Below are 14,762 nucleotides of genomic sequence, written 5' to 3'. Positions count from 1 at the left end.
TTTGGGCACCATTTTTCCACTTGGCAGTTGCTTAAATCTGTTTTTTCTGTCAGTTTCTGTTCTCCCTCACTGCTGTGTGTGTGGGGGAGGGGCGCTTTTACTATGCATCAAATATTTCAGTCAGCAACTCATTGTATTCCCTGCATGATCTGGTTCATCTCTACAGAGCTCAGGGGTCTTCAAAACTTATTTTGAGGGAGGTAATTTCTCTCAGCAGAGCTGTGAGAATTATAGTTTGACTGAAATAAAAACTTTTATTCTGTAATTTGTTTCCTGCTTTCAGAAATTGTTATCTTTGCTAATGGGATTAAACCTTTGCTAAAGTTGTGTTGTTTACAAGGATTGAGGCTATAACTGTTTCAATTTATTAATTTTTAACTGTCATAGATCTTCTGTGCTTCTTAAAGGCACAGTACGTTTTAATATTATTCTATTTGAATTGTATTTCCAAGTTGCAAGTTTATTTGCTAGTGTGTTAAACATGTCTGATTCAGAAGATGATACCTGTGTCATTTGTTGCAATGCCAAAGTGGAGCCCAATAGAAATTTATGTACTAACTGTATTGATGCTACTTTAAATAAAAATCAATCTGTACAAATTGAACAAATTTCACCAAACAACGAGGGGAGAGTTATGCCGACTAACTCGCCTCACGTGTCAGTACCTACATCTCCCGCTCAGAGGGAGGTGCGTGATATTGTAGCGCCGAGTACAGCTGGGCGGCCATTACAAATCACATTACAGGATATGGCTACTGTTATGACTGAAGTTTTGGCTAAATTACCAGAACTAAAAGGTAAGCGTGATCACTCTGGGGTGAGAACAGAGTGCGCTGATAATATTAGGGCCATGTCAGACACTGCGTCACAGGTGGCAGAACATGAGGACGGAGAACTTCATTCTGTGGGTGACGGTTCTGATCCAAACAGACTGGATTCAGATATTTCAAATTTTAAATTTAAACTGGAAAACCTCTGTGTATTACTAGGGGAGGTGTTAGCGGCTCTGAATGATTGTAACACAGTTGCAATACCAGAGAAAATGTGTAGGTTGGATAAATATTTTGCGGGTACCGACGAGTACTGAGGTTTTTCCTATACCTAAGAGACTTACTGAAATTGTTACTAAGGAGTGGGATAGACCCGGTGTGCCGTTCTCACCCCCTCCGATATTTAGAAAAATGTTTCCAATAGACGCCACCACAAGGGACTTATGGCAAACGGTCCCTAAGGTGGAGGGAGCAGTTTCTACTTTAGCTAAGCGTACCACTATCCCGGTGGAGGATAGCTGTGCTTTTTCAGATCCAATGGATAAAAAGTTAGAGGGTTACCTTAAGAAAATGTTTGTTCAACAAGGTTTTATATTGCAACCCCTTGCATGCATTGCGCCGATCACGGCTGCAGCGGCATTCTGGATTGAGTCTCTGGAAGAGAACATTGGTTCAGCTACTCTGGACGACATTACGGACAGGCTTAGAGTCCTTAAACTAGCTAATTCATTCATTTCGGAGGCCGTAGTACATCTTACTAAACTTACGGCGAAGAATTCAGGATTCGCCATTCAGGCACGCAGGGCGCTGTGGCTAAAATCTTGGTCAGCTGATGTTACTTCTAAGTCTAAATTGCTTAATATACCTTTCAAAGGGCAGACCTTATTCGGGCCCGGGTTGAAAGAGATTATCGCTGACATTACAGGAGGTAAAGGCCATGCCCTGCCTCAGGACAAAGCCAAAGCCAAGACTAGACAGTCTAGTTTTCGTTCCTTTCGTAATTTCAAAGCAGGAGCAGCATCAACTTCCTCTGCACCAAAACAGGAAGGAGCTGTTGCTCGCTACAGACAAGGCTGGAAACCTAACCAGTCCTGGAACAAGGGCAAGCAGACTAGGAAACCTGCTGCTGCCCCCAAAACAGCATGAATTGAGGGCCCCCGATCCGGGATCGGATCTAGTGGGGGGCAGACTTTCTCTCTTCGCCCAGGCTTGGGCAAGAGATGTTCAGGATCCCTGGGCGCTAGAGATAATATCTCAGGGATACCTTCTGGACTTCAAATACTCTCCTCCAAGAGAGAGATTTCATCTGTCAAGATTGTCAACAATCCAGACAAAGAAAGAGGCTTTTCTACGCTGCGTACAAGAGCTCTTGTTAATGGGAGTAATCCATCCAGTTCCACGATCGGAACAGGGACAGGGGTTTTACTCAAATCTGTTTGTGGTTCCCAAAAAAGAGGGAACTTTCAGACCAATCCTGGACTTAAAGATCCTAAACAAATTCCTAAGAGTTCCATCGTTCAAGATGGAGACTATTCGGACAATTTTACCTATGATCCAAGAGGGTCAGTACATGACCACTGTAGATTTAAAAGATGCTTACCTGCACATACCGATTCACAAAGATCATTACCGGTACCTAAGGTTTGCCTTCCTAGACAGGCATTACCAGTTTGTGGCTCTTCCATTCGGATTGGCTACAGCGCCAAGAATCTTCACAAAGGTTCTGGGTGCTCTTCTGGCGGTACTAAGACCGCGGGGAATCTCGGTAGCTCCATACCTAGACGACATTCTGATACAAGCTTCAAGCTTTCAAACTGCCAAATCTCATACAGAGTTAGTGCTGGCATTTCTAAGGTCACATGGATGGAAGGTGAACGAAAAGAAAAGTTCACTCGTTCCACTCACAAGAGTTCCCTTCCTGGGGACTCTTATAGATTCTGTAGAAATGAAGATTTACCTGACAGAGGACAGGCTATCAAGACTTCAAAGTGCTTGCCGCACTCTTCATTCCATTCAACACCCGTCAGTGGCTCAATGTATGGAGGTAATCGGCTTAATGGTAGCGGCAATGGACATAGTACCCTTTGCACGCTTACACCTCAGACCACTGCAACTGTGCATGCTAGGTCAGTGGAATGGGGATTACTCAGACTTATCCCCTTCTCTGAATCTGGATCAAGAGACCAGAAATTCTCTTCTATGGTGGCTTTCTCGGCCACACCTGTCCAGGGGGATGCCATTCAGCAGACCAGACTGGACAATTGTAACAACAGACGCTAGCCTTCTAGGTTGGGGTGCCGTCTGGAATTCCCTGAAGGCTCAGGGACTATGGAGTCAGGAGGAGAGTCTCCTGCCAATAAACATTCTGGAATTGAGAGCAGTTCTCAATGCCCACCTGGCTTGGCCCCAGTTGACAACTCGGGGGTTCATCAGGTTTCAGTCGGACAACATCACGACTGTAGCTTACATCAACCATCAGGGAGGGACAAGAAGCTCCCTAGCTATGATGGAAGTATCAAAGATAATTCGCTGGGCAGAGTCTCACTCTTGCCACCCTGTCAGCAATCCACATCCCGGGAGTGGAGAACTGGGAGGCGGATTTCTTAAGTCGTCAGACTTTTCATCCGGGGGAGTGGGAACTTCATCCGGAGGTCTTTGCCCAAATACTTCGACGTTGGGGCAAACCAGAGATAGATCTCATGGCGTCTCGACAGAACGCCAAGCTTCCTCGTTACGGGTCCAGATCCAGGGATCCAGGAGCAGTCCTGATAGATGCTCTGACAGCACCTTGGGACTTCAGGATGGCTTACGTGTTTCCACCCTTCCCGTTGCTTCCTCGATTGATAGCCAGAATCAAACAAGAGAGAGCATCAGTGATTCTAATAGCACCTGCGTGGCCACGCAGGACTTGGTATGCAGACCTGGTGGACATGTCATCCTGTCCGCCTTGGTCTCTACCTCTGAAACAGGACCTTCTGATACAGGGTCCCTTCAAACATCAAAATCTAACTTCTCTGAAGCTGACTGCTTGGAAATTGAACGCTTAATTTTATCAAGACGTGGGTTTTCTGAGTCAGTTATTAGTACCTTAATACAGACTAGGAAACCTGTTACCAGAAAGATTTACCATAAGATATGGCGTAAATACCTACATTGGTGTGAATCCAAAGGTTACTCTTGGAGTAAGGTTAGGATTCCTAGGATATTGTCTTTTCTACAAGAAGGTTTAGAAAAGGGTTTATCTGCTAGTTCATTAAAGGGACAGATCTCAGCTCTGTCCATTCTGTTACACAAACGTCTGTCAGAAGTTCCTGACGTCCAGGCTTTTTGTCAGGCTTTGGCCAGGATTAAGCCTGTGTTTAAAACTGTTGCTCCACCATGGAGTTTAAACCTTGTTCTTAATGTTTTACAGGGCGTTCCGTTTGAACCCCTTCATTCCATTGATATAAAGTTGTTATCTTGGAAAGTTCTATTTTTAATGGCTATTTCCTCGGCTCGAAGAGTCTCTGAATTATCAGCCTTACATTGTGATTCTCCTTATTTGATTTTTCATTCGGATAAGGTAGTCCTGCGTACTAAACCTGGGTTCTTACCTAAGGTAGTTACTAACAGGAATATCAATCAAGAGATTGTTGTTCCTTCTTTATGCGCAAATCCTTCTTCAAAGAAGGAACGTCTACTGCACAACCTGGATGTAGTCCGGGCTCTAAAATTTTACTTGCAGGCAACTAAGGAATTCCGACAAACGTCTTCTCTGTTTGTCATTTACTCTGGGCAGAGGAGAGGTCAAAAAGCTTCCGCTACCTCTCTTTCTTTTTGGCTTCGTAGCATAATTCGTTTAGCTTATGAGACTGCTGGACAGCAGCCCCCTGAAAGAATTACAGCTCATTCTACTAGAGCTGTGGCTTCCACTTGGGCCTTCAAGAATGAGGCCTCTGTTGAACAGATTTGCAAGGCTGCAACCTGGTCTTCGCTTCATACTTTTTCCAAATTTTACAAATTTGACACCTTTGCTTCATCGGAGGCTATTTTTGGGAGAAAGGTTCTTCAGGCAGTGGTTCCTTCTGTATAAAGAGTCTGCCTATCCCTCCCGTCATCCGTGTACTTTTGCTTTGGTATTGGTATCCCAGAAGTAATGATGACCCGTGGACTGATCACACTTAACAGAAGAAAACATAATTTATGCTTACCTGATAAATTCCTTTCTTCTGTAGTGTGATCAGTCCACGGCCCGCCCTGTTTTTAAGGCAGGTAAATATTTTTTAATTTATACCCCAGTCACCACTTCACCCTTGGCTTTTCCTTTCTCGTTGGTCCTTGGTCGAATGACTGGGAGTGACGTAGAGGGGAGGAGCTATATGCAGCTCTGCTGGGTAAATCCTCTTGCACTTCCTGTAGGGGAGCAGTTAATATCCCAGAAGTAATGATGACCCGTGGACTGATCACACTACAGAAGAAAGGAATTCATCAGGTAAGCATAAATTATGTTTTTATTTTGCGTGTATTTGTTACCAATAAACCTGCATTTGAATCCTCTTTGTGTTCTGTTTTTTCTCTTTACAAGTACAATCATGTATCATTTTATATTATTACCATCTCAAAGTGTTTAATGTCCCTTTAATATTTAAATATAATTATATAATTAGTTTTGCTTTGTAAGATAATGCTTTCAGAGTGAATCTAATCTAATACATAGGTAGATAAAATTATGTTGTCATATTGCCATGTAGTTAAATTAACTTTACCATGTAATTATAAAATGTTTTAACTTATTAAAGTATTTAATTATTTAACAAATGCATGTCAGCTCATTGTATTGAAATATGGTGCAGGAAGAGCATTTAAAAAGGGCTGGGCTCTCTCTCACATCCCTCATTAGTTTCTTCTGACACCTCTTGTTAACATAGCTTTTCAATGGCCATTACTGCGGTACTGAATTTGTTTATTGTAGGTGTAGGTTTCAACAAGAAAAGCAGCTATATCTAATGACAACATAAAAGTAAAGGGCTATTTCAAGCAACAAAATAAAGGCAAATGAGTCATTTGTGAGCAATTTAATACACCCCAGCAGGCAAAATTAATAATCTGGAGGACATTAAAAGGTAAAATGACAGTAACCTGTACTGTTAAAGTGGTTATCAGTAGTTGCAAAGAAATGTCATTATTTGAGCAGGACAGGAGTGGCATATGCACAAAGCAGCCAATCACTGTCCATGTCTAGCTCAGAACTTACTCAGGAATGTGCCTAGTTTATGTATACTCTCTCAAGAAGGGGTTAACGCAATATGTGTACAATAATAAAATACTACAAATAATTAATAAATGTTTCATTGCATCTGAACGTCTCTTTAATATTAAGAGCAGGAATCCTATTTTTCCTCTCAACACCATTTATATTCAATGGTCAACTATTATTTCTGAGATATATGAGTGTTAAATCATTTTGAGTAATGGGTCATGTTGTCTTCATGATAGTGAAACATAATGCAAGTTTGCACAATACGTTACTTGCCATTTGAATTTAGAAATATAAACTCATGCTACATATAAATTATATATTCCCTGCATAGAACAAATACGAGCAAACTACATACTGTCAAGAATAACTCCAACTAAAGGTTCATATTCCTTGTTCAGTATCTCCCAGAGGGCAAATGGTTCTTTAGGTGTGTCTGGAAGTATTCGGAAAAGGAAAGATATAGTATATTCTGAGGGCAGCCCTTCAGGGTGAATGGATCTGTGAACAGAACATACACACAACATTATTTGTGGACTCTTAATTATATAAACATTACAATATATATATACAGTATATACTATATATCACAAAGGGTAACAACATAGTAATAAAATATGTTGAGTGCTATGGGTTTTGTACAACATACTTGGTAGGCTGTGACACTAGGGCATCTTTGTGGAGTCTGTAACAGGGGAAGTTATTGAATGTTCCTGGCTCCATAGAGACACCGTCCATTGCTGCATATTCCTTCTCCACCAGGCCAAGAGCCTCCATCATTTTAAACCCTAAAAATGAAGATGTAAAGCGAGTCTGTTAAAGATAGTAGCTTCAAGGTAAGCCAAAGTTGCACTACCCAACTTTGGCTTATCTTGAAAAAAAAGCCAATATTTACATTTTTTTTTTTAACCTGGACCAACTTTAAATGGCCCAATTTTAACTGACATGTCGGCAAGACTTTATTTTGATTGGTTGGTTCTTTGTTTAAATTGGCTTATAACTAGCTTTAATTTTTAAAACCAACTTTTTAAAATGACTTCATAGACAATATGCGCCAGAAAAGCATTAAACATGTCTAAATCTTTTAATTTAATAATGCAACTGTATTTTGAATTGAAAGGAATTATATGCCAGTGACATTGTCATAATATGTTTACAAATTGAAAATGTTTTATACTTGACTCTCCCTATCCAAAATGATACCCGTATTTGTTAAATATTATCATACATGGAACTTATTATAATTCTTCAGTGAACAGTAGTGACTTTCATCAGCCATACAGTTGGCTGGATTGGATAAATTGGTTACCAATCATCACACCGAGTATAGGTCACTTGCTATACTTGTAGTAGCAAGTCAACTGATTTTCTAAGCCAGTCTGAACCAGCTTAGGCTGTATAGGTAACTTTGCAGCTGACTTGACAATAGACAATAATTATGTTTTGGGGAAACCATTATAAATTAAAGGTAATGTTGCAGCTTTGTAAATAGGCCACTTGAGTCATAAAACTAATGCATGTGCTGGATTATTATTCATCTCTTTGTAACTGCTGTAGCCCAGCATTTGTGTTCTTTGTAGTATCACTTTAAATATGTTAACTGGCAACTGTGTACAAAACCTATCAAAGCAGAATTCCACAAGTTTCTGCTATACTTTTCTATTGACATAATTAATGGATACACCGTGGTAAGGACCGTTGGGTTACTCTAATGAATTATTTTAAGTTGTTATTAAAATGTGCACTTTATAATGATATACATTTTTAAGAACATAAATAGATGTTGCGAAGGATTTTTGTAGAATGTTGGGAACTCACTTTCCTGCTACTATTACATTAGAGGACTGACCAGTAATCTTTTATGTTTGCAAAATTATACTTTCAGTATTACCACTATCAAGTAATTTAAATAGTATTACAAACATTGAAGTCAGTTCTTGTGGAGTAAATATACAGAACTAGATTACAAGTGGAGTTCAATCAAAAGCACAGGATGTGCTATTTTGTGCTGAGTCTTGTGCTAAGAATAAAGCACAAGCTGGCATTACAACTAGATAGAAAATAAAATGTTTAACCAGAGCATCTTAAAGGGTCACTAAACCCACATTTTTTCTTTCATGATTCAAATAGAGCATGCAATTTTAAGCAACTTTCTAATTTACTCCAATTATCAATTTTCTTTGTTCTCTTGCTATCTTTATTAAAAAGCAGATATGTGATGCATAGGAGCCGGACCATTTTTGGTTGAGAACCTGGGTTATGCTTGCTTATTGGTGGGTAAATATAAGCCTCCAATAAGCAAGCCCTATCCATGGTGCTGAACCTAAAATGGGCTGGCATTCCTGCTTTTAAAATAAAGATAGCAAGAGAACAAAGAAAAATTGATAATAGGAGTAAATTAGAAAGTTGCTTAAAATGCCATGCTCTATCTGAATCATGAAAGAAAAAAAATTGGGTTCAGTATCCCTTTAATGGGGCAAAACAGTAAAATAGTAAATATTTTAAGCTTTTGAAGGCCAAGTGACAGAATTAAAGGTACTTTCCACAACTTTCTGACTTGCTTTCCTTTGAGTTGAGCATATTGTGTGGAATATTGTAATTGAGCATCCGATACTCTTTTGTAACTGCACAACTTTGCTCTTGTAGGGCAAATGCAACTCGAGAAAATGCATAAACAAATGAGAGTGGCTTTGAACCAATATAACTTTATTTATTTACAATGACATTTGTATTTCATATCATTTTTATGTGTCACAAAATCTTCTTTTGATTTTTTTTTTTAAATGTAAAAATTATTCTTAGCTTGAAGGTCCCGCAAAAACAGGAGTCTGGTCTAATTTAGCCCTGGTCTACAGCATACAAACAAAAACCAGACCTGGTGTACATCATACAAAAAAACTTTTCATTCTAAAAATAGATTGCTACAAATATGGTGTTACCAGTTTTTTTTTAATTAAGAATTGAGAACATACAAAGTGCATTAACATTTTACAACAGGGTTGGGAGTAACTTAATAGGGAGTTACCTGATACACTGTTGCCTTGAATGTAAGCCCATGGACAAGCTGAAAAGAAAAAAAAATGGATTTGAAAAGAGACCAACACAATTTCATGATTCAGCATTTAAATATACATGTCAATTCTTTTAGATTTTACTGTATATTAGTTTTAAAATATTTCCAATTTCCCTTTCCATTTCAGAAACTAGCCAATGTTTTTCTAAAAGTTTTAACATGTTTATACAGATGGAGCAAACATTAATGCCCTCACTTGCCTAGAAAAAGAATTTAAATCTTAAAATCAAATCATTAGCAAGACTCATAAATGAGTGGTTCTTTGGAAAGAATTCCTATATTCTAAACACAGTGCAAAGAAAAGGAATGCTGGCTATATTGTAAAATAAACTAATTGATAAACCAAGAAACTGTGTGCAAAATGATATTCTTGTTATTGTTTGTTGTCATGTCTTTTCTTCTTAAAGGGGAACAGAAGTCATATGGAGATGTCCCTAAAATGTGCTCTAGGGTGTCTCTATATGATCCTGTTTTATTTTTCTCTAGAGATAGAATAAGGGGGAACAAGAAACAATATGATCTAATGGAGTCTATATTGTTGCTTTAAATGATAACACTTGTATGTTTGTACGTTACCCTTAGTGATCTACAAGAACGTTGGCTTTTGTTTTTAATAAATTGTACATTTGCATTGAACATGTATCATTGTTGTATCCAGTCTACCTGGGGTCTGCACAATATAGCTAATTATCTTGAGCTGTTAAAGCTCTAACTAATGTGAGTATTCTGGGTCTGCCTTCCATTTGGGGAGTGAAGATTTACACAGTATTATGCTATGATGCATTTCTTTCTCTTCTTTTTGGGGGGCATCGTTTGAACTATTTGTATTTGTGGGACTGTCTCATTAAAGACTCTTTTTCACTTTGGATATATTCCTACATATTGGTCTGTATTATTATCACTATTTGTGTGTGGTTTTTGTTGCACATTTTATTTATTTTTTACATTAAAAATACATGTATGTTTCTTTAAAAGGCTCATGACATATATATTTTACTTAAGAATTCACATTTACAGTGGCATGATGGCAACCCTAGATATGCAAACTTCATTTGAAAGAGACAGGGCCGGGTCAACCATGGGACCAAGTAGAGGTTCAGCACTTCATTGACTGACTCAGTCACTGTCAGACCCAAACGCATTCTGTGTCTCCGTGGGGGAAGTCGAAGGCTCCCAGCAGTATAACCTCCTCATGCATAATTACACAAAATTGGTTAGGGGCAACATTCAACTACATTCCGACTTATTGCGCAATTGTGCATAAATATCAGTTGCATGCAGGTAAGCAGGCAGGCTTAGTAAGGTCAACGGCCAGGCTAGTAGGTTGATATGCTAATCAGTCATGTTACTAATGGTGGGGGCCTCATTTCATTCTCAGACCCAGGCAGCACAATATCTTGAGCCGGCCCTGGAAAGAGAGGATTCTGATGTTACAAATAAGGGGTTTGCTTATCCGTCTAAGATGTGGATGATCACCATAAACATTGCACAGGAGGTTGAATGGAAATAAACAACACTTAAACTTAGATGAAGTACTTTATTAGATTATAAAACAAAACTAAAGCAAAATGAAGCACAATTGCAGGGCTCTTGCCTTCTTTCCACGCCCCATAAAAATGACAACTGAAGTTAGCCACAAGTGAGTTTTGGCTAACTGTGAGGGGTCAGAAAAGATGGTTTAGAGACCAATCTACTGTTTTGTGATAGGATATGCCATAAAGACACCATAAACCCTATATATATAACATCCCTCATATGAAAGACATGTTGTTAATTGCAATTCCTATGGCAATCACCTGTTTATTAAGTGACTTTCACAATGCTCTGGCTTCTAAAGCCGACTCCAGTATATATATATATATATTAAAATGGGAGGGAACTTGAACCTTTATTTTAAAGAGGCCACCTGCTCACATGCCCATGTGACTATTAGGTGGTCACCATGGCTACAGAAATCCCTTAACAGAACTATATCCATCAAAACTTGGGGATCTTATATTAGGGCACTGGCATCTAAAGAATTCTTTATTGCCCTTTAACAACCACCCTTATCATTTGAAAAGAGGGTTGTTCCACCATGAAAATAAGGAGATAAGGGATTTCATGTTCTTATAGCATTTAAAGGATTTATAATCTAGTCAAAATTAATCTTTCATGATTCAGATAGAGCTTGCAATTTAAAGCAACTTTCTAATTTACTCCTATTATCAATTTTTCTTTATTATCTTGGGTAGCAATTGCCGATTGGTGGTTACATTTAGACACCAATCAGCAAGCGTTACCCAGTTTCTGAACCAAAAATGGGTCGGCTCCTAAGCTTACATTCTTGCTTTTTCAAATAAAGATTTAAAGAGAATAAAGCAAAATTGATAATAGGAGTAAATTAGAAAGTTGCTTAAAATAGGATGCTCTTATTGAATTATTAAAGTTTAATTTTGGCTAGACTATCCCTTTAAGTGATTATGATAATGATAAATAATACCAGGCAGCACCCATTAGCCTCATTTTGTATTTTTTTGCACCCATAGATCCTTGTTTTTCTAAATAAATATAAATGGGAGAACTAGTTGAATGTTAAATATTCAATTTTTTCTGAAAATATGTATAGGATTATTGGGTTTTCTTGTGCAAGTGGTTATCCTATGCTTTTTAATATCTGAGTTTTTACTGTTTTTAGTGAGTCTGGACAGGATGCATTTCAATGGGTATATCACTGGATTGTAAAACAATACATTTTGGGCTCCATTTCTTAAGCAGTGGATTCTGCTTCGGAGCCCCATCATTCCAGGTCCGCCTAAAACGACCGCTGCTCCTTAAAGTGAATGTAAATTTTGATGATAAAGTGTCCGTTTTTAAAAAATTTGATTAAAAACAGGGGCACTTTAATTCATCCACGGCGTCATCCTTACTTGTGGGATATTCTCTTCCCCAACAGGAAATGGCAAAGAGTCCCAGCAAAGCTGGTCACATGATCCCTCCTAGGCTCCGCCCACCCCAGTCATTCGACCGACGGACAGGAGGAAATATATATAGGAGAAACCATATGGTACCGTGGTGACTGTAGTTAGAGAAAATAATTCATCAGACCTGATTAAAAAAACAGGGGGGCCGTGGACCGGACACACCGTTGGAGAAAGTAATTTATCAGGTAAGCATAAATTCTGTTTTCTCCAACATTGGTGTGTCCGGTCCACGGCGTCATCCTTACTTGTGGGAACCAATACCAAAGCTTTAGGACACGGATGAAGGGAGGGAGCAAATCAGGTCACCTAAACGGAAGGCACCACAGCTTGCAAAACCTTTCTCCCAAAAATAGCCTCCGAAGAAGCAAAAGTATCAAATTTGTAAAATTTGGCAAAAGTGTGCAGTGAAGACCAAGTCGCTGCCTTACATATCTGGTCAACAGAAGCCTCGTTCTTGAAGGCCCATGTGGAAGCCACAGCCCTAGTGGAGTGAGCTGTGATTCTTTCAGGAGGCTGCCGTCCGGCAGTCTCATAAGCCAATCGGATAATGCTTTTAAGCCAAAGGAAAGAGAGGTAGAAGTCGCTTTTAGACCTCTCCTTTTACCAGAATAAACAACAAACAAGGAAGATGTTTGTCTGAAATCTTTAGTAGCCTCTAAATAGAACTTTAGAGCACGGACAACGTCCAAATTGTGTAACAAACGTTCCTTCTTTGAAACTGGATTCGGACACAAAGAAGGTACAACTATCTCCTGGTTAATATTTTTGTTAGAAACAACTTTAGGAAGAAAACCAGGCTTAGTACGCAAAACCACCTTATCTGCATGGAACACCAGATAAGGAGGAGAACACTGCAGAGCAGATAACTCTGAAACTCTTCTAGCAGAAGAAATTGCAACCAAAAACAAAACTTTCCAAGATAGTAACTTAATATCTATGGAATGTAAGGGTTCAAACGGAACCCCTTGAAAAACTGAAAGAACTAGATTTAGACTCCAGGGAGGAGTCAAAGGTCTGTAAACAGGCTTGATCCTAACCAGAGCCTGAACAAATGCTTGAACATCTGGCACAGCTGCCAGTCTTTTGTGTAGTAAGACCGATAAAGCAGAGATCTGTCCCTTTAGAGAACTTGCAGATAATCCTTTCTCCAAACCTTCTTGAAGAAAGGAGAGAATCTTAGGAATTTTTATCTTATTCCATGGGAATCCTTTGGATTCACACCAACAGATATATTTTTTCCATATTTTATGGTAAATTTTTCTAGTTACAGGTTTTCTGGCCTGAACCAGAGTATCTATCACCGAATCTGAAAACCCACGCTTTGATAGAATCAAGCGTTCAATCTCCAAGCCGTCAGTTGGAGGGAGACCAGATTTGGGTGTTCGAATGGACCTTGAACAAGAAGGTCCTGTCTCAAAGGTAGCTTCCATGGTGGAGCCGATGACATATTCACCAGGTCTGCATACCAAGTCCTGTTTAGGATCTTCAAATCCAAAATTGGTCTGAACGTTCCCTCTTTTTTGGGAACTACGAACAGATTGGAATAAAATCCCATTCCTTGTTCCTTTATTGGAACTGGGTGTATCACTCCAATCTTTAACAGGTCTTCTACACAATGTAAGAATGCCTGTCTCTTTATTTGGTTTGAGGATAAGTGAGACTTGTGGAACCTTCCCCTTGGGGGTAGTTCCTTGAATTCCAGGAGATAACCTTGAGAAACTATTTCTAGCGCCCAAGGATCCTGAACATCTCTTGCCCAAGCCTGAGCAAAGAGAGAAAGTCTGCCCCCCACCAGATCCGGTCCCGGATCGGGGGCTACTCCTTCATGCTGTTTTGTTAGCAGTGGCAGGCTTCTTGGCCTGCTTACCCTTGTTCCAGCCTTGCATTGGTTTCCAGGCTGGTTTGGGTTGTGAGGCATTACCCTCTTGCTTAGAGGATGCAGAATTAGAGGCTGGTCCATTTCTGCGAAAGGGACGAAAATTAGGCTTATTTTTAGCCTTAAAAGACCTATCCTGTGGAAGGGCGTGGCCCTTTCCCCAGTGATGTCTGAAATAATCTCTTTCAAATCAGGTCCAAATAAAGTTTTACCTTTGAAAGGGATGTTAAGCAATTTTGTCTTGGATGACACATCCGCTGACCAAGACTTTAGCCAAAGCGCTCTGCGCGCCACGATAGCAAACCCTGAATTTTTCGCCGCTAATTTTGCTAATTGCAAAGCGGCATCTAAAAAAAAAAAAAAAAAAAAAAAAAAAAAAAAAAAAAAAAAAAAAAAAAAAAAAAAAAAAAAAAAAAAAAAAAAAAAAAAAAAGAGTTAGCCAATTTAAGTGCTTGAACTCTGTCCATAACCTCATATGGAGATTCTACTGAGCGACTTTTCTAGTTCCTCGAACCAGAACCACGCTGCCGTAGTGACAGGAACAATGCATGAAATTGGTTGTAGAAGGTACCTTGCTGTACAAAAATCTTTTTAAGCAAACCTCCAATTTTTTATCCATAGGATCTTTGATAGGAATAGTAGTGCGTTTGTTTAGAGTAGAAACTGCCCCTCGACCTTGGGGACTGTCTGCCATAAGTCCTTTCTGGGGTCGACCATAGGAAATAATTTCTTAAATATAGGGGGAGGAACAAAAGGTATGCCGGGCTTTTCCCACTTATTTACTATGTCCGCCACCCGCTTGGGTATAGGAAAAGCGTCGGGGGCACCGGAACCTCTAGGAACT

At 39.3% G+C, this 14,762-nt stretch overlaps 1 protein-coding gene across 3 annotated transcripts in view; it reads right to left on the bottom strand.

Annotated features, from left to right (window-relative positions):
• Positions 1–14,762, bottom strand: part of COL14A1 (collagen type XIV alpha 1 chain) — a 251,509-nt gene that overhangs the window by 66,430 nt on the left and 170,317 nt on the right. For all 3 annotated transcript variants that reach the window (XM_053715323.1, XM_053715321.1, XM_053715322.1), the window contains 3 exons: positions 9,032–9,070; positions 6,656–6,794; positions 6,365–6,507 (listed from right to left, as the gene is read on the bottom strand). In XM_053715323.1, the coding sequence (XP_053571298.1) occupies positions 6,365–6,507; positions 6,656–6,794; positions 9,032–9,070 (321 nt within the window). The remainder of the gene's footprint in view (positions 1–6,364; positions 6,508–6,655; positions 6,795–9,031; positions 9,071–14,762) is intronic.

Source organism: Bombina bombina, chromosome 5 (genome assembly GCF_027579735.1).
Source record: "Bombina bombina isolate aBomBom1 chromosome 5, aBomBom1.pri, whole genome shotgun sequence".
Taxonomy (NCBI): domain Eukaryota; kingdom Metazoa; phylum Chordata; class Amphibia; order Anura; family Bombinatoridae; genus Bombina; species Bombina bombina.
This window is presented reverse-complemented; position numbering and strand designations above follow the sequence as displayed.